The 23,511-nt window shown below is 37.6% G+C and overlaps 1 protein-coding gene across 5 annotated transcripts in view; it reads left to right on the forward strand.

Moving 5' to 3' along the window:
- FOCAD (focadhesin) overlaps positions 1–23,511 on the forward strand; it is a 319,213-nt gene that overhangs the window by 236,581 nt on the left and 59,121 nt on the right. For all 5 annotated transcript variants that reach the window (XM_024126842.3, XM_028494027.2, XM_028494026.2 and 2 more), the window contains 6 exons: positions 4,297–4,385; positions 7,551–7,595; positions 12,180–12,288; positions 15,236–15,352; positions 17,898–18,136; positions 21,385–21,474. In XM_024126842.3, the coding sequence (XP_023982610.1) occupies positions 4,297–4,385; positions 7,551–7,595; positions 12,180–12,288; positions 15,236–15,352; positions 17,898–18,136; positions 21,385–21,474 (689 nt within the window). The remainder of the gene's footprint in view (positions 1–4,296; positions 4,386–7,550; positions 7,596–12,179; positions 12,289–15,235; positions 15,353–17,897; positions 18,137–21,384; positions 21,475–23,511) is intronic.

Raw genomic sequence — 23,511 nt, forward strand, 5'->3', positions numbered from 1 at the left:
TCCTGCAGCATGTACTGAGAATTTTATTTAGCTCTTAGCATAAAGAAGGCGAAATTGAGTAGGATTATGGTATAACATGCAGATGACAAGCAACTAACTAAAAGAAAGAACCCTCGGTGGTTTCTTTTTTATAACAAGAGCTACCATTTATTAAATAACTAGTGTCTGTCCAACATTTAATATATAGTATTTCAATTCATCTTTACAGAAGCTCTTTGAAGTGGATGTTGTTAACCTCATGTAGAATGGGATTATAGATGGGGAAGCAGGGTTAGCTAGGAAAGCAAAGCAAACTGCACAAAATCTAACAGTCAGTAAATGAGAGAACTGGAACTTAACCTGGATTTGTATGATTCCAGAGCCTCAGCCTTGGCCACTGCATCATGCATTTTCCCTAACACCGTCATTAGTTGTTATAAATAATGCAAATTGGTTTAATATTTTAGAGGACAGATCAATTTATGAAAAGCCAGCTGAGTATTTTTAGTAACACAGGTCAATTATTCTGCCTTTCTACTGTTGTAGGTGATAGTGTGTATCTTTATTTATTTATCACTTAAAATCTCTTTCCTTTGGGTTTCTAATAAGTCTAGTTCCATTGAGAATTGGGGGTTAAGAGGTGAAACTCAAAGTAGGGACTATAATAAAATTTTCAGTTTTATTTGAAAAGTACAGCAGTGCTTTTTAGGCTATCACTATTATTTGAAAGTATGCTGATGCATTTTAACTGTTCATCAAGTCTTTTTCAATGAGCCCACACACTTAAACAGAATTTATGGGATCTTAGAAGAATTAGAGCAACTGCCAAACTCCTCATCTATATCAAGAATTTCCATCCTGGAGGATAACTCTTCGTTCAGTACAGGAGGTATAGTTACTTCCATCTGGTGTTAGACATATTTCGTAGCATTAGACTAGAGCATCATTTAGAGGAGCCATGTTTTATTCAATAAGCCTAGGAGATACGCTAAAAGGTGCATTTTACATTATTTCCCAGAGGTTGACTATAATGTGAATGTTTGCAATTTGAACACTCATAGTGGCTTTTGCTTAGGCGTCAGCTTCCACCCTTATCTAATTTTTCCACAAGAACGTTGGATTTTGAATTATAAGCATATCAAAGTGGTTGACATGGGGAGGTATTTGGATTTCTTCCCATTAAGTTGAAAAATGCAGATATGAGTTGATTGACATTTCCAAGTCCATTTTGGTAAAGTGCCCTCTACAAGTCGGCTTTACCTTGCTGCCCTTGTGGGATGCTGAGGAGGTTAAGGTCTCCAGCGTTTGGTTAAAGGGCCCTTAGGGACTCTGAATATGACCTCAGACAGGACAGAGGGGTTAAAACAGGTTGACTGCTGATACTTGTTTCCTGAGTTGGTCAGCTGGCTGCACAGTAATCTGAAATCAAAACTAGTCAGGAATTGTGACCCCTAGTAGATTACTCTTTGACCATTTGTAAAAGTTGTTTGTTTGTTTGTTTTTAATGTGCAGGTTTAGAGTTAGGTAAAATTTGCTCACTGTAATCAGAAAGCTTGTGGTTACCTAGGCTGAAGATTTTTTTTTACAAAGGAAGAGGAATAGATAAATTAATAATTGGAATCTACAGGCAATCCAAAAAACTCAGTTCAGGACTTCCCTGGTGGCACAGTGGTTAAGAATCTGCCCGCCAATGCAGGGGACATGGTTAGAGCCCTGGCCCGGGAAGATCCTGCATGCCACGGGGCAACTAAGCTCATGAGCCACAACTACTGAGCCTGCGCTCTAGAGCCTGCGAGCGCAATTACTGAAGCCTGCACACCTAGAGCCCTTGCTCTGCAGCAAGAGAAGCCACTGCAATGAGAAGCCCACGCACTGCAACAAAGAGTAGCCCCTGCTCGCCACAACTAGAGAAAGCCCGTGCGCAGCAACGAAGACCCAACATAGCCAAAGATAAATAAATAAATAAGTAAATTTATTTTTTTAAAAATCTCATTTCAAGTGATCATTTCAGCCTTTTCTCTCCCAGTGAGTGTCCCCACCCTACCCCCCTCCTTAACCACAGCTGTTAACCAGAAGCAGAGGTAACTGAGTTAAATGCCATTGGATCTCTGTTATCAGTAGGTGAAGAATTGTATGCAAAGTAGATCTGAATAAATAGCCTAACAGGGGCTGGGTATAAGGAATTAGAGACATTTCAGAAGGGGAGATTGAGAAGAACGGAGACTCTGAGAAAGAAAAAATGAGAAATTTACTTAGTCACTATAGAATAGTTGTACTGGTTTATGGCTACAGGAGAGATCAGAAAAGTAGGCCTTCTCAAGAGGCTGCACATATACTGGCCTTTTTGTGTTTTGCTTATTTCTGAACAGATTTTTAACCTTTTAATTTATTTGTCTTTTTTTGGAAAGCATTATGGAAAGTAAATGTTTTAGGAGGAAAGAGGTATGATTTAAGAAGCATAACAAACAGAGAAGGCAATAAACATGATTTTCTATTTTGGCTACCCTCTTGGGAGGCTGCTATCAATATTAAGTATTAATATCAGTATCTTGCCAGTTTGATCACCTCTGATACCTTGCTCCAAGAGACAGAGGGAAAATGAAAGGGTCAGGATTCTATCATTGAAAACACGGAGATAGGGATGAACATGATTGAAGTAAATAGAAACTATGAAGGATGTGAACAGAATGCCCATCAGATCTCAGAGTGCCTGAACTGGTGAGCCCCAGGGCACTGTGTGCTGGAGGTTGTGCAAAATACAGGGACTCCTTAGATGGATAAAACCATCCTTGTACTCTTCAATGAGCTTACAGGCTAGAAACTGAGAGTATATGAGAGAAATACAAGGACATGCAACTTTATAGTCTGGATATTACATTTTGGGGAACCTTTTACTCTTTGAGAGTGTACAGATTAAAAATATGAATTATTTCAAGAAGGATTTAGATATATTCGTGAGAGATAGATTATAAGAAGATAATAAGGGGAGTTTGTTTTTGACAGCAAACCTGGTAATGGTAGCAGTTATTTGGTACCAGTCACTGCACTAAATAGACACTTTTCCACATTATTTTATGTGATGCTCTAATACCATGAGTTAGGTGTTTGCTATATTTTACAAATGGAAATTGAAGCTTAGAGAGGTGAAGTAACTTGCCCAAACTTACACAGCAAGTAAGTGGAAATGGCATTAGGTCAGGACATCCTGATTCCAGAGCCCACATCCTTAACCTAAAGCTTTATTGCTTCCCTCTCTAGTATATATAGAGAGATTATTTTTTCTTCTGTAGAGCACACCTTAGAACTCTAAAATCAATAAGAAAAAGGCAACCAATAGAAAAATGGACAGAATAGGAAACCCAAATAGTCATTAAACATCTGGAAAGATGCTCAATCTCAGTAAACAGTTAAATGAAAATTAAAACCATAATGGGCCCCATTTTACACCTCCCAAAATGGTAAAAATTTAAAAGCCTTGTAATTTCAAATGCTGGTGAGGATGTGAAGCAGCCAGAACTCTTATTTACCGCTAGTGAGAATGTGAGCCGCACGACCACTTCTGAAAATGGTTTGGTATTACTCAGTAATGCAATATGCAGTCGGAGTTCTTGTTCAGTTCAGGGTATATCAATAAACCAGAATTTTAATTACATTTAAATAATGTAATTGGTGATGGAGTAGAGGGGAAAGCATCTGGTCAAAATAATCCTAGTATAAAAAAATAGAACAGATAATAAATATTTGAAGGCTTTGCCCTTAAAGGGATGATGATATTAGCTATATTTTTATTGCATGGTACAGGCTGAGAATTATATCTATAAGTTTAGTCAAGAAATAGAAATGAAATGTGCATCTGTTTGAGAATAACTTTTGTTATACATTACCTAAATCTTAAGTGTTATATACTTCCTACTCATTTCTATCATTCTGTTAGAATACTGGTACCCAGACCCCAATCTCGGTATCATGTCAGTTGAAATTGTCAGCTGCTGACACAGGCAGATTTTTACAATATAGGGGATTTGTTGATTAGGACCTATGGGCTTCAAATCTGCTTTTAATAGATATCCCCAAATGAAGTGCTCTGCACTAAATTTGCCAAACATACAGCTTCTCCAGGATATACTTATTTGGTGAATGTGGAAATCCCTGAGCAGTGATATAAATCTCTCTCCTCACACATCCTCTGTCTGATATCTTATCAGGAACACCTAAGGCCAATTGGGAAAGGATTGTTACCTAAGTGTTTTCCAAAGAAATTTTAAGATAATTTTGGCCATAGAGTTTGCATGCTGATTGATGCTGTGCTTTTTGCAGGGGAGGATAGGAGAGCTGGAGTTGCAGTTAAAACATGGAAAAGAAGGACCTGAGGAGGTGCAATACAAAAAAAGCACAGCCTGGCTCTGGTAAGGGGATGGCTTTCTGTGCTCATTATTTGTTATGGGAAATGAACTGTGAGGGAGAAGGTGACCACTTTAAAGGCTTTAATGTTGGAATTTTAACCTCTATATGAGCCTGAAGGGCAAAGGGCTGAAGATGTGATAGGTGTATTTTCTATTTCCTCCCTAGATCAAAGAAGGAGCACTTTATTCATGGTTTTTAAATATTTTTATTGTTTGCTAAAGCAGTGTGGAAATGCTTTGCTTTTCCCTTTTGCCCTATAATTGATTATTTTATATGCTTTTGAATGAAAATTGAGTTTTTCCCACTCATTTAGTCAAGGAATACCCTTCCACTCCCCTGCTCCTCCCTCCCCAAGACATCTTCATTATTAGGAGCAATTTTACCATGTCAAGGCTTTAATTTCTTTGGCAGATGTCCCCCAGTGAATTCACACTATATTATCTAGAAATGTATAAGTGCTGGCACATTAAAAGCAATTTAAATTGTTACATGGGTTGTGATGAATACCTTGTCAGATTAATGTTGCAGCAGCCTAAATCTAAGTAAAGTGCCCAGAATCTAAATAGCTTTTCCTGTAGCCACAGGTTTCTTTAATATAAAAATCTGTTCAAAGGATACTTGGTTTCAATTTTTTATTTACTAACAATTGGCATATGTAGAAAAGCAGAAGCTGTGTGTGTGTGAGCACGTGCGCACATGTACACATGTACGGTTAACTAATTCTATTCTAAGTTACATTTCCTAGATTCACTTAAAAAATAGCAAGGCAGTTTAAAACATTATGACATTGGATTTAAGATTAGAGATTAAGAATTTGGATTTCGCTTCCTATTTGCTATTTTCCTTTACACATAGTTTTAATTTCATCTTCTGAAAATGATAATTATGGGAGTGGTCTGTTAGCAATACTCTTCCAAATATACATGGTGACATATGGAATGGAGGATGTGAGAGAGAGATGGAAGTCAAGGATAACTCCAAGATTTTGACTGTGAATAACTAAAAGTATGGAGTTCCCATTTACTAAGATGGGGAAAGCTATAGAAAAGCAGGTCTGTCTAGGGTAGAAATCAGGTTTGAGACTTGCTAAGCCTGAGATACCTAATTAGATTTGCAGTTTGGAGATATCAACTAGGTTGTTGACTATGAGTCTAGAGGTCAGGGCTAAGGTCAGGGCTGGATACATAAATTTGGGAATCATCATCATATCGACTGCATTTAAAATCACAATGCTGGATGAGATCATCTGGGGAATGAGTAAAGATAGAGAAAAGGTCAGAGGACTGAGCCCTAGAGCACTTCAACATTTAGAAATGGGGGACATGATGAGGGAGCCAGTAAAGCAGATGGAAGATTAGTGTTGCAGGAAGAAAACCAAGAGAGAATGGAATCATAAAAGCCACCTTAAAAGGTGAAAGAAGAAAGTGTTTCAAGAAAGGAGCCACCGATTGTGTCAAATGCTGCTCTGAGACTACAAAAGATGGAGACTGAGAGCTGAGCATTAGATTTGGCCTCTTGAAAGTCACTGGTGACCATGAAGGAGCTGTTTTGTAGGAACAAAAGCCAAATTATAGAAGGGTCTAGAGAGTGGAAAGAGATAAACTGGAGTCATAAGTATAATCTACTCTTCTAAATGAGTTCTGATGTGTGAGAAGCAGTGGAATGGGGCAGTAGCTGGAGGGCTTCTTCTTTTAAGATGGTAGATATTATAGTGTGTTCACAAGCTAAGGGGAGTAATACAATTGGAGAAGGAAAAATTGGTATGCAGCAGAGGGAAGGGAGAGTAGGTAAGAGGAGGGAACTAACGGAGGGTGTGGCCCTACCTAGAAGTACAGGCAAGTCATCATCTGTCAATATTTCACGCTGACCAGTAAAAGAATACACTGAATGCACTATACTCCATTTAGGAAGACCAAGATTGGACAATACGTTTTAGAGAAATTTACTGTCAAATGGTTTTATAAAGTACAAGTTTAAGAGCAGTTTGCAACTATCTGAAAAACTTGGTTCTTAAGGATGACTCATTCTCAAAGAATGCTGAATAGCTAAGATTTTATTATATGTCAAATGCAAATAGTTATATTTGCAAAACTTTTATGATAGTTATAAAAACTTTGAATTTATGAAACTCAAAATGTATAGTGAACATGTTTATGATATCATCTTTGGAATATAAATTTGGCAATGATTGTTTTTCACTTTATCTCAAGACTCTTATATGAAAAAAAACTGTGAATATTTTAATTGAACATACCTTCCTTTAAATCCACAAATGTAAGTATTTTCTTTTAGTTCAATTTTATAACCAACATTTGTTTTTTTATTGAGGTATGATTGACATATAACATTATATCAGTTTCACGTATACCATAGCGAACATTTTAAATTTTACTTTGTATACATACATAGTGACAATTCTATTATCTACAATTTGGAAGCAGTAAATTGCTGTTTTGGTGAGCTCTTGTGCAGAAAAGAGAGAATGTTTTAGTCAGTTCAGGCTGCTATAACAAAAATACCATAGACCAGATGGCTTAAACAACAGAATTTATTTCCTGCAGTTATGGAGGCTGGGAAACCCTTGATCAAGGTGACAGCAGACCTGGTGCTGGTGAGGGCCTGCTTCCTAAGTTTGCAGATGGCTGCCTTCTCCTTGTAGCTTCACATGGCAGAGAGCAGAGAGAAAGCAAGCTCTCTGGTCTCTCTTCTCTCTTCTTTTAAGGACACTAATTGCATTCATGAGGGCCCCACTCTCATGACCTCCCAAAGGCCCCACCTCCAAATACCATACATTCAGAGTTAAGATTTCAACATGTGAATTTGGGGCAGCAGGACACAAACATTCAGTCCATCACAGAGAATAATATAAAGGACACTTGTATACCCAGCACTCAGTTTAAGAGATGACACCATGAAAACACTGCCTATACATTAGTTGCATTCACCTCCTTCCCTGCCTCTACTAAGTAACCTAAGGACTAGGAAGATGAAACTGTCTTGGAAATGAAGCCCTTATTACAGTTCTTTCACCTTACACTAAAATTCTATATGGAAGTTTTAAGATCTGGAGTCATTGCCAGAGGTTCTTATTAATTGATGAATAAGCAAAAAGATTGGTTTCTTGCTCTACTGTAAACTCTCATACCTATTTTCCATCTGTATCACAGGGTTCGAGACATGTTGACTGATGAGGTCACCAAAGCAGCTGCAAAGTAAGATCCATTTATTCTCTTACCAGGAATTTTCTATAAATAGTTTTCTTCCTCATAGGTACGAACAGTTTCTCCTTTTCTGGCATTTCATTACTTTAAGGATTTAAAGGACTTTTCAGTTACTTTTTAAAAAATCATTTGTTATCCTTTCTCATATTCAGTTAATTCTTACTACATGTCTTTCTGTGAAAATACGGAGGAACCAGTACAGGCACACAACTTTACATCAAAGTAGTGCCCATGCTGTACACCTAACAAAATGCGCTGTGCTTTGGCTTAGATTTAAAGGATTGTGATTTAGTACAGGGGAAAAAAAACTTTGCTAATGTGAATTATGTCTATTTTACAAACAGATGATTAAATCTCAACTGTGAACCGGTAAATAATTTAAGGTAGTACCTCCTTTTTTTCTCCTGGTGTTATTGGGCTCAGGGTAGCTAAATATTGAATTTTTTAATACTAAAAACTAATGTGAAGACCCAGTAAAAAAACAATTTCCATCATATCCTTATGGTTGTTTTAACAAAAATAACTTGAGTGTTGCTACCTTGAGGCTTTTTATTTATCTTAAGCCAACTCTTACTAAGAAAATTATACCTTAGTGAACTTGCTTGCTTGAACAGTCTCTTCAGGTCCCTTTGTTAGCAAGCTGCCTAATTGTTCCTGGTAGTAAGTTACATGTCAGTTACACACACTTCTCCTTTTCACTATTAGCCTTAGCTTGCTGCTGTTTGACTTCCTTTCTTCTTATGCACCAAATAATATAGATATACCTTTGACCCAGAGAATTTCATATGTATTGAAAGTCTATATTATCTAGAAATATTTAACTACAGTTTATTTTTCTCATGTCCTAGAACCTTCTGTAGCTACATAGATTTTGCCTAAAAAACAAAAACCAAAAAACATCATCTACCTTAGATCTAGTTCACTTTCCACCACCAATTTCTTAAGCAGGTACTTCGCTCTAAAACCTGATCTCAATACCTGATCACTACTCAGCCTCATGTCTTCTGAATATAGTGGTAATCCTCCCCTACACTCAATTCCGTGGGAGGCAATGGGAAATAATCTGTTGACAAAATGAAAACTAAAGTACCCAGAGGCTTTGAAACGGACTCATTTGTGTCTGTTTATCTAGTTTGGTGAATTGCAGACACAGTGGGAGGGCACTCAGCTGCTTATTGGAGGGGAGGAGGTGCTGGGATGGGGGGCTGCCTTTGGCCTTTACCTTTCATAGTTTGTTCTATTATGTAGTCTACTTAGTTCCTGTTAAAAAACAGTGCTCTGACATTTGCAACAAAAGCTCAAATGCTGAAGAAACTAACAGCTTTCTATTAAAACAAACTGTAATTTTGCCTCTCCAGTAGTTTTGGCAGATTCCATTCTAAAATTTTAGTTCACCAAGACTTTAATCTTAGATTTGCAAAGCATCATTTCATGACTAATACCTAAAAAGAGTGTGTTCACATTCTCAGCGGTATGGAGTAAAAATAATTTATGTTCTCGTGGCGTTACCTTTTCATCAAAAATTTCCAAGTATTTTATAGACCTTATCTTATTAAAGCAATCCTGACAATACTAGGCATGACAGCAAGTGAGCAGGAGATAGTTAAGGTCTAAGAGATTAATGATAGAGTGGAAGAAAAAAAATCACTCTACTGCCTTCTCTTTACTTTTTCCCACTGACTTCCTCCAATCCTGTGAGGACCGCATCACCATCTCCTGCCAGCTTAGCATTCTATTTCTTGGACCATGGCTGCCACAGGCTACTTTGGGCCAATGTAGGGCTTATTTTGTTCTGAGGCATAAATTAAATGTAGGAAGTAAAACACTAGTCACAGGATTAGACTGATTTGCTCATTTGAGAGCATTTTTAAAAGCATCAGGGATAGGACTAAGGGAGAATCAGAACACAGATAAAACCTGATGATTGATGTAAATTTATTTTCACTGTTAATAATTAAATAGATTTGAACCTGAAGATAAAAATCCCCAAAGGATTGGGTCACTTTACTAATATGTAATGTAATACTTTGTCCCTAAGAAAGCATAATTGTAGCTCATCTTTCCTTGAGCTTTTTAATTAGGTTAATGGCATCCGTTTGTTTCAAAGGACAATTTAATTAAAATGTCAGTGGTGTTACCTAGATAAATACTGCACTGATGCTGACATGTTATTATGCAAATTAGTCACTGCTGCTTGACTGGTAGGGGATAGTTATGTGATCAACAAGGTGAAGAGTTTTTGCTGAACCTATTCTAGAGTTTCACCTGGCCAGCTCCTCCTTGAATTTGTCTCACTGTGTATGTATGGAGTGTCTTTTCTCCATAACTCACTGCAAGGCAAGTGGGGAATGAAAAGATGTTCAAGAGCTAGTCACCGGTGGGAGGGAGATGCAAGAGGGAGGAGCTATGGGATTACATGTATATGTATAGCTGATTCACCTTGTTATAAAGCAGAAACTAGCACACCATTGTAAAGCAATTATAGTCCAATAAAGATGTTAAAAAAAAAAAAAAAGAGAGCTAGTCACCATACCTTTATGAAATTTGTAACTTGGCCTAAGTGTGCATTGTGACTGTGGACTAGTTTTTCCTATTCAAAGATTAATGTCCAAATATGCATTTAGTCTGCATCCAAAGATCTAATTACAAGTGACTTTAAACACATTTTACTCCATTTTACAAGAACAGTACATGCTCAGGAATGTCAAGACCAGAGAAACTTTTGAAATACAGTGATTTGGGGCACTGTTTTAAAACTGAGGCTAAATTCTCTTTCAGAATTTCAAGGTTAAAAAGACACTTTTTATGTCATCTTGACTAATATTCTTGTTTTAAAAGATTTTGATACCCAATTTCTGGTGACCATCTAAGAATTTCTCCAGGGTGATAAATTCACTGAGAATTTAAAACTTTTTAAAATCTTACTTCAGGGATTCATGACCACTTTGTAGCAGAACAGGCTTCAAGGTATTCTCAGTTAAAGGAAAGGGAGAATATTAAAGGATTTAATTTTGATTTTGTTAAGTGATTTTCTGGCTAGGGCACCTGGGCATGCCCACATCTTGCCTTGCTTCCTGGGGTTTTATTGTTAGCTATAGGAGTTCCCAGTAATCCTCACTGCAAAACTGCTTCAACCTCAAGTCTTCCTTTTTGTTTTCTCCCCCTGCCCCATCCCTCAGTGTAAATGTTGTTGTCTTATCAATGTATGACAGGCCTCATGGAGGAATGATCTAAGAATAGATGAACAAAATGATCAAGAGTGCAGAGCAAGCCTTCACTGAGCTTAATCACCCCAGAGTAGGAGAGAGAAGGAAGGAAGGAATGGATGGATTGATAGAACTTGATAATGGCAAGTCCTGAGTTCCATTCTTACCAAATGGAAACAAAAATGCAAGAACACAGGTGTATACTAACCTTTTGATACTCACTAACTCACATGTTCAGTCATGACTGTGGCCTAGGGCCGGAGACACTAGGCTCGCATGGGGAGCAGGGCTGGAAATCTTCCTCATCCCGCCCATCTGTTCTATTCCTGCACCAGGGTAAGCAAGGGAGTAGTTCTTGGATGTACACACTGATTAACGTTCAGGTCTCAAGTCCAGGTTTGGGGAAGCATTCTCTGCATTTATGGGAACCCACAATCGTAGAACTCCCTGAGAACTGAACTATCCGATGGTAAGGGTGCTGTGTTGCCTGAGTTCTGTTACAATGAAGTCAGTAAGCCAAGAGCATCTCATCAGTGTCCCACCGGGGATTTTATTCTATAGGCTCACTTTGGAATTATGGAATAATACTAAATGTACATTTTCCAGTGGTAAGTGTATTTAAAAGATTCAGTTTTCTTGATACCAAATTCATAAGTCAAACTTAAGATTTTATTGCCAATATTAGAAAACTACCATTTGAGTGATATAAAAAGACAACTCTCTATGCAAATAGTCTAAAAACAAGCCTTTTTTGCATCTTATCTAGGGTTTCTGAATTATGTTACAGACTGACTTTAAGGTTGCTGGCTTTGGCATATTAAGAGAAAGAAGTGGAAAATGATAATGACGGAGGAAAGCTGCCAGCATGTCGAGTTGCTGTTAAAGTATGCCGTCTGAAGTGGTTCACTAGAAGCTGATTCCACACACCAGTGCTTTAGAAAAGCCAGGGGCCAGTTCCATTCTGCTGTGCTTATTCACACAACTGTCCTTTGCTGTGTTTCCAAAACAAATCGATACATTTTTATAGTGGCCAAAGATGACACCGAAGAAGATGGCTTGGGAAATGTAAGGTCTAATGATGAAATAAAAATTTTAGGAAGACGAAGCTTAGATGTATGAGCTTATTATATTTTTAAAGTTACCCAAAGCATAATGACCATACATTTATAAGAAGAGTTAAAAATCAGCACTAGTGTCAGAAGGAGGAAAGAAGCTGCTGACATCAGGGAACCAACAGACCTGTGTTTACAAGGCTCTGTGAAGGGATGGAAGTGCTTTTGACCTCATCTGCCCTCCCTATAATAGCACCTTCTTTTCTCCCGGTTAATGCCCCCAAATCCTCTCTTGGAATTTTTTTCTTTTTAAACAGAGACAGCCCAGTGGTCAAAGGCAACGCGCTGTTAGCCTTAAGCAGTCTTGCTGTCATCGTTTCCAAACATGAAGCCAGCCTCTCCTCAGACTCTGAGGGTGTCCTGGAGGTGAGTTAAGGGTGATTAGAACCAGTTGGCCTTTGGTTGTGTAACGTGTGAAAAGTGAGACTTCTCCTAAAGCCTGGCCCTGAATTTAGGAGGTTACAGTCATTGGCTGTGCTACCCTATGCATCTTTATACCATAAGCCTTAGTGTCCTCTAAAACACTTTTCTTTGCTGCTTTTCTGTTTTGCTTTCTCCATCACAGTTAAGTGGTCATTTCCATTTGAAGGTACCAATTTTATGCAACAGGGCTTGTCTTTTTGTGATTACATCATGGTAACCAATCTTAGGAGGTTAACTAGGCTTACTGAAAGTGAACAATGATGTCAAAAAAAGATAAATAAGCAGTGTTTACTGACTGAAAAAAATTGCACTTTGCATTTTAATTGTAGACGTCAGTGACAAAGTGCCTATTCATTTTTTGCAAGGCATTTATTTCTTAATTAAACATGTGGCAAGCTGGCCAATGTTCATTTCCAATGTACTTTTTCAGATAATTCATATCTGTCAAAATAAAAAGGCATGGATTTATTCTTCTTTTAAGCCCCGTTTTCTGGTAGCTATCATTATCTGGAGACAATATAGTCAAGTGGTTAAAAAACACAGGCTTTGGAGTAGGAGAGTCCTGGATTTAAATCCTAATACTTGCATTTTCTAGCTCTATGGCTTATTGTTGGTAACCTCACCTTTCAGAGCCTATTTCCCCATCTGTAAAATGGGGATAACAATACTTACCAGATAGGATTATTGTTAGGATTAAATGAAGTAATATATGTAAGGCACAGTGGCTGGTAAATAGTCAGTAATAGTAACTATTATCATCAGCATCAGTATATACTTCATCACTTCTTGCTGCAAAAAATTGGGCTTTATTCAATGCTATTCAGCCTATATCTGTCCCCACAGAGTGCCCAATGGACCATTTGTATTCTTTTTTCATGGTAGGGTTTTTTGGTGGGTTCTTTTTGGGCAAGAAGCCAACTCTAATTTAAATTAAAAAGGAACTAGAAGAATAAGGAATCTGGAATCCCATGGAATTGAAGGCAAAGCTTAAAAACTGAGTTGGGAGAAGAACAGGAGGCAAGTTGGGGAGTCCACGCACAGGTACTGATGAACCATTTCAGCAGACCACCCCTACTGGGATGGATCGGTTATAGTCATTTACTGTCTTTGCATCACTCACTTAAGATTCGGAATCCCGTGGGTCCCATGCCTACACCTTCAGCAGGGTAGGATGAGTAGCTTGATTGAGCATTTAACCAAGCTTTAAATCGTGGAGGAGGGAATTCCCCAAAGGGTGCTATTACCAATAAACAAGAGAATAATGCTGTGTGGCAAAAGCTACAAATGTGTATTACATGTGGGGAAGGGAAGGAGGCCAAGGAGTTATCGCATGAAGGATAAAAATGTCGTTAGTTACCATATGAAAATTTACCTTTAAGCCCAGAATCTTATTTTAATAATGAGAAACTTGAAAATTTTTTAGAGTGAAAATGTTTCATATCTTTGAAAGAGCCGTGGAATACTTTAGCAGAGGCAACATGCTAGGTAGACCTACAACCTAAAAAGTAAACATGCCTTCCTAGGATCCCTTCGTTTTGGTGTTATTTATGTCAGACTACCAGTTGTACAGGTCATTTGCCCCAGTAATAACTGGAGGTCTAGCTCAGAGTTTGAGCTCCAGGCCCTTCTATTCTTTATTCCCACAACCTTTGTCCTGTGCTGTGGCACATAGTACACAAAACATTGAGAAGCCTCGCAAGCCAAAGATGGGGCTTTGCTTTTATTCTTGATAACCTGGCCTTTGGCTATTACTCAATATAAACTCAAGATGTCATTATTTGATTAAAGTTGAAGTTTTCAAACTTCATTCAAATCTGCATTTGACCAACAACTAAAGATCTTAAGAAGAAGGTCTTGTCTGATTCAAGGAATTAATTCTAAGGTTTCTTAACACCACATCGACCTTTATAGTTTGCACCACTTTTGTGTTACCATGTGAGTTAATGAATGTTTTTTGACATCCATGGTCATGAATGATTTTTTTTTTTAATTTTCTTTATTTTTTTGGCTGTGTCAGGTCTTAGTTGTGGTGCATGGGCTCTTGCCCATGTTGTGGCGTGTGGGTTTTTTCTCTCTCTAGTTGTGTCGTGTGGGCTCCAGAGCATGTAGGTTCTGTAGTTTGCGGCATGTGGGCCCTCTCGTTGAGGCGCGCGAGCTCAGTAGTTGTCACGCACGCAGACTTAGTTGCCCTGCTGCATGTGGGATCTTAGTTCCCCAAACAGGGATCGAACCCGTGTCGCCTGCATTGGAAGGCGGATTCTTTACCGCTGGACCACCGGGGAAGTCGCTCATGAATGATTTTTTTTTAAAACCAAGTTCTCTTTTTACTGAGCTGGGTTTTGTTGTTGTCGTTGTTTTGTTTTTTTCATTCTCTTTCCTCTTCTTTTCCAAACTGAAGATCATTTATGTTTTCTTACTTACTTGGCTAGGCAAATGTGATGATTCTTGAGTGATAAGTATAGTGATAGTAAGCAGAAATGCTAGACATGGTAAAAACATTTTGTCAGCTGCTTTATTGAAATGACAAGTCAGAAATGAGAAAGTTTGAGTTGGTTTCTCTGCACGTCTCTCCCTTTAACCACCATGTTACCCTAACTAAACACGGGAGAGCTCTAAGGAGCTCCCAGATCTGTTCTGTTTTGCAGCCCTCATCCTCTCACCTCTGCTAAGTCTTGTATGAAAGGTAAGTCTTATTCACATTGGGGCACAGGTGAGGATGTATATTTGTCAAATACCTATCTACTTCATGCAGTCCTGGCAGGTGAAGTTTAGTTTTTAATAACAGCACTTCATTCTTTCATACAGAAGGAGGTTGCACCCTGGTTCTAGAAATAAAGATTAGGTTTTTTCTTTTTTCCCATTATCATTTCATGTTTCCCTTCATCTGCAGGTTCAACCTAATTTCCTTTCAATGAAAGCGTGGGTTTCCATGGTGTTTGATACTCTTCTGGTCATTGTCGATAGCCATTACCAACCCAGAGGACAACTTTTCTCCTGGTTTTATTATGTAAGTTCGAGAAATAAAAAATGATTAGAAAACTCAAGAGTTGATTCTTATATCAATTGTTCATGTGAAATCCATGATATAGTGTAAGTCTTAGCCTTAGCTATACATTAGATATAAGTCTTAGCCTTGGCTATACATTAGAGTCACCTGGGGAACTTTAAGTATGTATATATATATATATATATATATATATATATATATATATATATATATATAAAAGAAATACTGATGTATAGGCCTCACCTCTGATGTAATTGCTTGGGAATGGGTCCTGGGTATCAGCGTTTTGGAAGCTTTCTAAGTTATTCTAATGTGTAATCAGAGTCAAGCGCTACAGTTGTAGTAAAATAAACATTGGCTGAAGATGGAGGACCGTGAGTTTCTGGTCTTAGTTTTTTTTATTGCAGAGTATGTGACCAGGAGAAGTTCAGTTAATCTGTCTGGACCACTGTGTCCTTGTTTATAAATTGAGGTGATTGAGCAATATTAGCTACAGTGATTGTAGCCCCAGCTTCACCTCTTGTTAGTTTTGTGACTGTTGACCTGACACTTACTTAACCTATCATCTTATTTTCCCTTCCTGTAAAATGAAGGTAAAAATGAATGCCTTGCCAACTTTATAGAAGATTGTGAGGATCAAATTATATAATCTACAGGAAAATGTTCTGAAAATGTGAAATGCCCTATAAATACAAAGTAATATTGATCATAAAAAAGCACCTGTTACTTAGTCATTCTCTTTCTTCATGCTTATATGCTAAGATCTGAAGCAAATTGAAAACACACTTTGTTGGTTTAGGTTTCATTTTGCCTTTATTGGCTGTAGTGTGTGCTTTATTTCTGTATCTGCATGGAATTATTTTGGTTCTGCCTTATCACTATCCATTGCTTAGGGAATTATAGGGATCATGGGACAATCAGCTGAGTGGCAGAGGATTACAGTTGATTTGAATAAAAATATAGCACAAGTCCTGAACTGTTGCTAAGATCACGATTTTAGCCTGAAACTTCATTGCCTTAGGTCTTCTTTGTACAACATTTTGTGTGCCTCTGTCCTCCTGCCCTTAGGAGGACCTGGTATGTATCCATCTGGGGCTTAGGGTCTGGAACTAGATTTTTTTTACTATACTTGAGGACAAAAAATGTCTTACTGGATAACGTAGAATTAAATTGGAAGGTAGATTTTGCTCAAAGAAGTACTTTGTTTACGATGATTTGTTTTCTGTCAGAAGTTTTCTTCTTTTTTAATGATGGATGAAAACCTTGTTAACTTATATGGAGGTCTTTGCAGTAGCTGTCTGGTTCAGATATTCAACAGGACAGGATATTGTGTTAGACTTCTAATAGCGCTGCTTAGTTCTTGCGATCCAATAAGAATAATGTCTTTAGTAGTCAGCTTGGGGTTGCCTCTTACCTTTGTGATTCTTGCATTATTATACTTTTTCAAAACGCTGTTTCAAAAGCTACTTTCTTTATTTCCCTTGTCTTAGCAGCTGGGTCATTTTGAGTAGTATTGTCATTGTAATAGTGCTATATTAACTTAAAGAATCCCTTAGTTCATGTTTGCTTTTTATCTTTAAAGTACTAAAGCTTTAGAGAGCAAGCGAGTATAGAATTAAAAACACTTTTTAATGTGTTTTGACTGCAAGGGACAACACGGCCTTTATGGTGTGTCTGAAAATTTGAAGTGGGTGATACTGAGGAATGATAAACGGTCTTTCTTCCCCACTTGAGACATATTTATAAATTATATAATGTCTGGTGGAGCTCTCTAACACAGGACTCTTGTAGAAGCTGTTCGTATTCAGCTGCCCTGTCATTTTATTAGGGTTGTTATTCATTTCTTTTCCCATAATTACATATAGGAAAGGAGCATATAGAGCTCTCCGTTTCATTTTGAATAGCTGGTTATTGCTTTGTAAGCAGAGGCTTTTAGGATTTCAACTTCCTTTTTAATTAAAAGGAATTAACCCCCTGTAGGAAATAATCCATCTACTGGGAAGCGTTCCCACCAAAAATTTTGGGAGATCTGCCAGTAGATCCCTGTGCCAAACTTACACTTATCCCTCTGTAACTAAACTTGAACTGCCCTCACCCTCACCCCTTTTCTTTTCTCTCCCAGAAAACTCCTGGCTTTCTGGACATTTATAATGTGGCTTGGTGGTTTCTGCAAGCTTGGATAGCTTCACTTGGGGTTTCTCATTATATACAAATGTGGGCTTTGAAAACACTGATATTGTTTCAGGCTTTATAGTGAGGGAATTCACACCCTTTAAAAGGAGACACTTATAATTTGTTTTTTCAAATTTAAAAGGGTATTATTAGTCAACCGATTGCTTAGTAGCAAATTGTTTTACTAAGAGTAAGAAGGTAACCCGTAGGTAAACACAGAAATAGATTTACTTTTTAAATTGTTTTTTTTGGGTGGCAAGGGTGGATTTAGGAGAAGCTTGCGTTGTTGTATAGCGCTTTTGTGACAGGTGTGCGTCCTTCATGTTTTAAACAAAAGGCCAACCCCCTGTTTTCTTTCTTTGGCATGTCCTAGAAATCCTATTCTGGTGAAAACACAGCTAGTGCCATAGCACGTTCTGCGGCCGCCACGGCTTTGTCTCTCCTTGTGCCAGTTTTCATTATCTCTTGCAAAGAGAAGGTTGAGGAAATCCTGAACATGCTGACTGCCAGGTTACCTGGGAAACCAAGTGCTGATGAGTCTCAAGCCGTGCAAATCCACATGGGCCTTGCTTTGGGGATGTTTCTCTCTCGCTTGTGTGAGGAGAAGCTCAGGTACAGTTTATTAAAATATTCCTGTTTTCCCTCTTTGTGACTTATGTGGAGGATTTGTCCCTCTCTCTCCCCCCCTCCCCCAACCCTCTCTCTCTGTCTCTCTCTCTCTCTCTCTCTCTCTCTCACACACACACACACACACACACACACACATTATATCTGAGCAATTTGTGGTGCTCAACTTTTTGAGATGTGCAGCTTGATCCTTTATTCTCCTTTATGAATGAATTTGTCTCTCTAAAATACCATCACATAGACATTAATGTGTTTTAAGGGTTCCTCTTTTTAAAGTGATTGATTACTTGAAAATCATTTCATGCTTAGATGAAAGCCATGTGTAATAGACATGGGGAAAGTCCATACATTTTAAAAAGCTTCTTTTATTCCCTCTGGTTTATAAGGGTGAAAGTAGTTACTTATTCTTTGTTGATATCGCTATAAAACGGGAGGAAAAGATCGGGGTACCCCTGTGCCTGAGGGTGCGGGAATCACTGAATCACCTGAGAACTGCATGTACCCAGTTTTAAATATTGCTTTTATCCTGCGCCCTGGCTACATTTTTGTAATCCTTAAAGAGTCTTAATCTCTGCATATTATACTGTGTGCTTTATTCAGTTTGATTGCTCATTTTTAGACTGCTAGCTTTACTCTTGAATGGAGCTAATAGAATATCAAAGACCCAGGTGGAAAATTCCAGTAAGTGGGAAAGTTTTCTGGTGCACGAATCTACTTTAGTTTTGTTGCTCATTATATTTATTCTTTATTTTATTACCGACCTTAGAATTTTATATATCCAGATTGATTGTACTGTGGTACAATGAGTATTTGGGGATCATGAATATTTAGATGTCACTGATTTGGAATTTCAGCCCCATTTTCCTGCATTGGAAATAGTAGGGATTGTGGGGAGAGGAATTCTGTTCTGATGTTAGCTGTCCTTAAGCTTCCCTAGTTGGCAGAAATTGTCTGTCCAAAGGCAAGAAATGGTGTTGATGTGGGTAAATTGGGTGATATTATGCTATATTTAGATTTCTGTTTGAAACCAGTGGTTAAGTTTACATTTGTAATTTACATAGTTTTGTGCAAACATCCATATGTGAAACCTTTATGAGAACTGCTATTGATCTAGGGAAATACTGTATTTCAGATGATCATTTTCAGCCCTTGGAAACATCTGTTGGATGATTGGGAAGATTGGCTTAGTTTTTGTGATCATAAATGAAACATTTCCAGAATATTCATTTTGTTCTATTCACCAGTATTAGTATACACAGGCCTGGTTCTGGACGTGAACAAAAAGCTGCCCTTTGCATGTGAATTGACTGTTACATGTCTTGTGTGTGGGACAGAACACAAAGTATTTTTATAGACTTAAAACGTGAAAGTGATTTTTTTTCCTCTTTGCTTCCATGCTACAAATGGCGGTCTCTTCACCATCTGTGTTCATGTTCTTTCTTCAGTATCTTTTCAAGCTACTTGTTTTACAACTAAAAATGAGCCATGACAGTTTAATTCCAGGCAACTCATTTCATCCTATCCTGGCTCTGGCTCCCTTCTTCCTTAGTTTAGGAAGAGATGCTGCTGGTTTTAGGGCTTGACAAGCTTACATTTGTGGTTAATTTAATTATGCTACCTGGAGAAACCTATGGTGATTCCCCTGAAGTATCCTTTCTGGTTCCTAGATTGCCTTCCACCCCTATCTACCCTACTTGACTTTGCACCTGCAGGAAACCCTGGGGAAGGACACCAGGAAGCTCTTCCTGAGGCGGACTGCCCACAGAATACCTGCAGATTTTAACTTTGCCATAATGATCCTGTATTTGATAGCATTCTCCTTCTGCCTGGTGTGTTAGTACTGCAGCCATTAATATAATTATTCATGGTTCCCACCTTCCTAATTTCATAGAGCAGAGGAATCTGAAATATTTGCCTTTTAGTACTAATAAATATTTTACTAGATAATGACAGTCTCACCAGATAATGACATTTTTGGAGAAAATTTCTATTTTTCTAAAATTAAAGTAAGTGTTTTGAGGGCTACTAACTCTGAATAATCAATGACATCAAATAAGTGGTCCAAAGTGGCCCCTTAGGAGAACAGGATCAGTACAATATCTTGGTCTCAAGAATGAAAAATCACTTTGTAGAAAAGAATTTTGACATTCAATCCATCTTTCTTTTTATTTTATTTTATTTTTTTTTTGCTGAGGCTTATGAAAAATCTCCTGAATTTAAATTCCAGTCTAGAATTTATTCAGAAAAGTATATTATTCCAAAGCTGCTTCTGTCATAACTCCCAGAGGATACTAGTAGGATCTCTTTAGCATTTGTTTAGGATATTTAAGTACATTTTACTCCAGAGAACAACTATAATAGGACTTATTTAGTTAAAGCTACTAAAATTGTGTGTACCTGTGTGCATGTTTTCTCATTGCAAAATGTACTCCTTCACCTCAGGCAAAACCGCTATAGTCTTGGTTGGAGAAGATATTATTTAAAGTGCGCTCTGGCTGGCTGGCATTCCTGGGGCTGCATTCCACTCAGCATGGTCTGAGGCAGCAGCAGGAGAGCTGACATGTAGGGACCCCTTGATAATAAAGTGTCGGTGATGAAGCCCACAACTCTGCCTGAAAAAACAGACGTAGACCTACCTTTTAAGTTTTATTTTACTCTAAAAGTCATAGTTCTCACCAAGACAACTACAAAAACCACATCAATTACTGTATAAAGGCAGAAAAATATAGGGCTGGGTTTTTCTCCCCCTTTAAAAAAAAAAAAGAATAGAACTGAAAACCTCCATATTTGAGACATGAAATCAGAAGTTATAGTTTTTGCAAGAAAGATTTGGAATGATTGACAATATCACTTAATGGATTAGTAAATATTCTGAAGAAAATCACCTTAGCATTCCTAGAAATAATTTTTTGGAATTCTGAGCTTTGTTCTTATTTTTCAGTGATTTAAAAATTTGAATGAGCTGAGAAAATGCAAAAGTAGCAGTTTTAGGGTTTATTGGTTTGCAAGTGATTATAATGTACAGAAACCCAATTATTGAATAAATTCTCTGACTCAGTTTCTCTGTCCACAAAATATATGTGAATCATCAATATTGTTACTTGCCACTTTTATATATTTTTAAAAGAAATGTATTTTCAATAAAATATTGAGAGCAAAATATTACATAGTAAATATTTTGGACAGTTGAATGATTTTAAATAATTCATTTTTCCCTCTTGGTCTTTACCCAGTGATATATCTGGCCAACAGATGAACCTTCTTCTGATGAAGTCTTTGGATGCCCTGGAAAATTGCTGCTTTGACACTAGTCTTGAATACAAGTATGTTGATTCCATTCCCTCTCTGATACTCAGAGATTGGTTCTTTCTTTGCCATAAATTTTACATTCTATGGTGAAATATTTGTAGGACCTGGTCTTGAATTCCTTTGTGTAGAGATTTCAGTAATAATAAAAAAATCTGTAATTAAAGCTTACTTGTTCTGAAACCCATGTTTCAGAAATAGGCGGTTTGTTTCCATACAAAGCAACAAATGTCATTTTGTGGCTGTCACTAAGTTACCCATACCTTAGATTCCGTCTTGTACTTTACCATATGAGGCGACTATCTGGGGACTTGTATGTATGACAACCTTTTCAAAATCTGTTGAAAATATTCTTTCAATTTGATTTGACTAAGAGAGTCTTTGACTCATGATTTGGATTTCCCTATGAAATCCAATGTCAGAAGAATCAAAATAGAAACAAGCAGAGGTTACACCAGAGGTTCCCAACCTCCTCAATATTAGTAGATCCCTTCTCCCCCCAAACTTCATGCTTTTAAAATATTTTGTCTTTTAAACTAAATATCTTAAGAGTTCATTTGTTTTCTCATTCCAGTCATGAAAAACAACAAAAACAAAAAGGAATAATCAGAAAATACAATACAAAATGGTGTTAAACATACTCATTTAGTGAGACATTGAATGTTTTAACTCATCCATGTGGCTTGTGTGGGAAAACATATTGTTTTATTAGGCCTTCTGAAATATTGACACCATTGAGAACCTGGATTGTACCTTTTTGGACTTCCCTATGTTTTGGAACTTCAGGTTTGGATCTTCTGGGGTTGAAGTTACTAGGAAACTCAACAGAGTCTAAGCACTAACCTCCAATGTATTAACTCGTTTACTTCATGCTATTATGGGCACTGTTTAAATATGAGTTAAATCAGTGTTTACCAAAAAAATCAGTGTTTAAATGTCTGGCCTTTAGGAACTTATGATCTAAAGTTACATTCATGGATGTAGCCTGTTAAGTTCAGACTAACAAAAGCATAAATGGTAGAAGTACTGCAAGTATCATGTATTTCATCATGTGTAAATAAAGTCAGATCTTCACTTAGTAGGTGGTAGTTATGAGATCTTTCACATGCAGGCTAGGTTGGATAAGAATGCTTGAAACGCACTCACTTTATCACACTTTAAAGTTGAACATGTCAGAGATGAAATGACATGTTAAGAGTGTGGTTTTGAGTATGGGCAAAGAAAGAGTTCAGTGGCATAATTCAAGTCTCTTAAATTTAGAAAATGATTAATGGAAAGGATAGGGTCATTTAACTGTTTGGGGGGCCGGTGAAGAGTTGAGTTTTTTGAGCCTAATTCATGTGTTGGTGGTGCTGCCTTTTACAGCCAAGGAGTAAGGTGAGTTTCTGTCCTTTCCTCTCCCCTCTCCCCCTCTTCCTTCTTTCTCCTGCCTTCCCACAAAGGTGTCCAACATATCTGTAGCTCAGGGTATTATAAAGCTGGGGAGAAAACCTGTGATTAACATGCTGCACACTTGCAGCCAGCTGGAACAATCAGGAGGGACTCTCACATATCAGCTCCATGAGTTTGCAGGAAGGTTGTTTGAGTGAAGGGAGGGCCATGCGGATAACTGAATTATCCAAAGTATGGGCATTTATGCATTTACAACCTTCATATGTCTAAGCATATGTATCTTTAAAATTAACTTTTTATATTAACAAGGTTCTGGTTTCTTCATTCTTACCTTCTTTCTTGATTCTTACCTTCTTAATAAGCAAATGTGTTTGGGAGAAGGAAAGGTGGGCCTCCATAGGGGATTGAGCCTGCAGATTCAAGTAGAATAGGGTCATCAGAAATTTCCTGTCCATTTAGTAAAATCTTGCTTGCCTTTCAGCGCCAATTAAAAGCCCAGGTCCTTCAAGAAACCCTCCCTTTATTCTCTCCAAACTATGTTTTTCCTAGTTAATGAAGTTTAGTATTTTGTCATTTCTAATGCTTTGTGGGTGTCCACGCTTAGGTAGTTCTCTCATTGGTTTTGGGTTCCACTAATAGTTACTGAGCAGAGCCATATTTTG

The sequence above is a fragment of the Physeter macrocephalus genome, chromosome 9 (assembly GCF_002837175.3).
Source record: "Physeter macrocephalus isolate SW-GA chromosome 9, ASM283717v5, whole genome shotgun sequence".
NCBI classification, from domain to species: Eukaryota; Metazoa; Chordata; class Mammalia; order Artiodactyla; family Physeteridae; genus Physeter; species Physeter macrocephalus.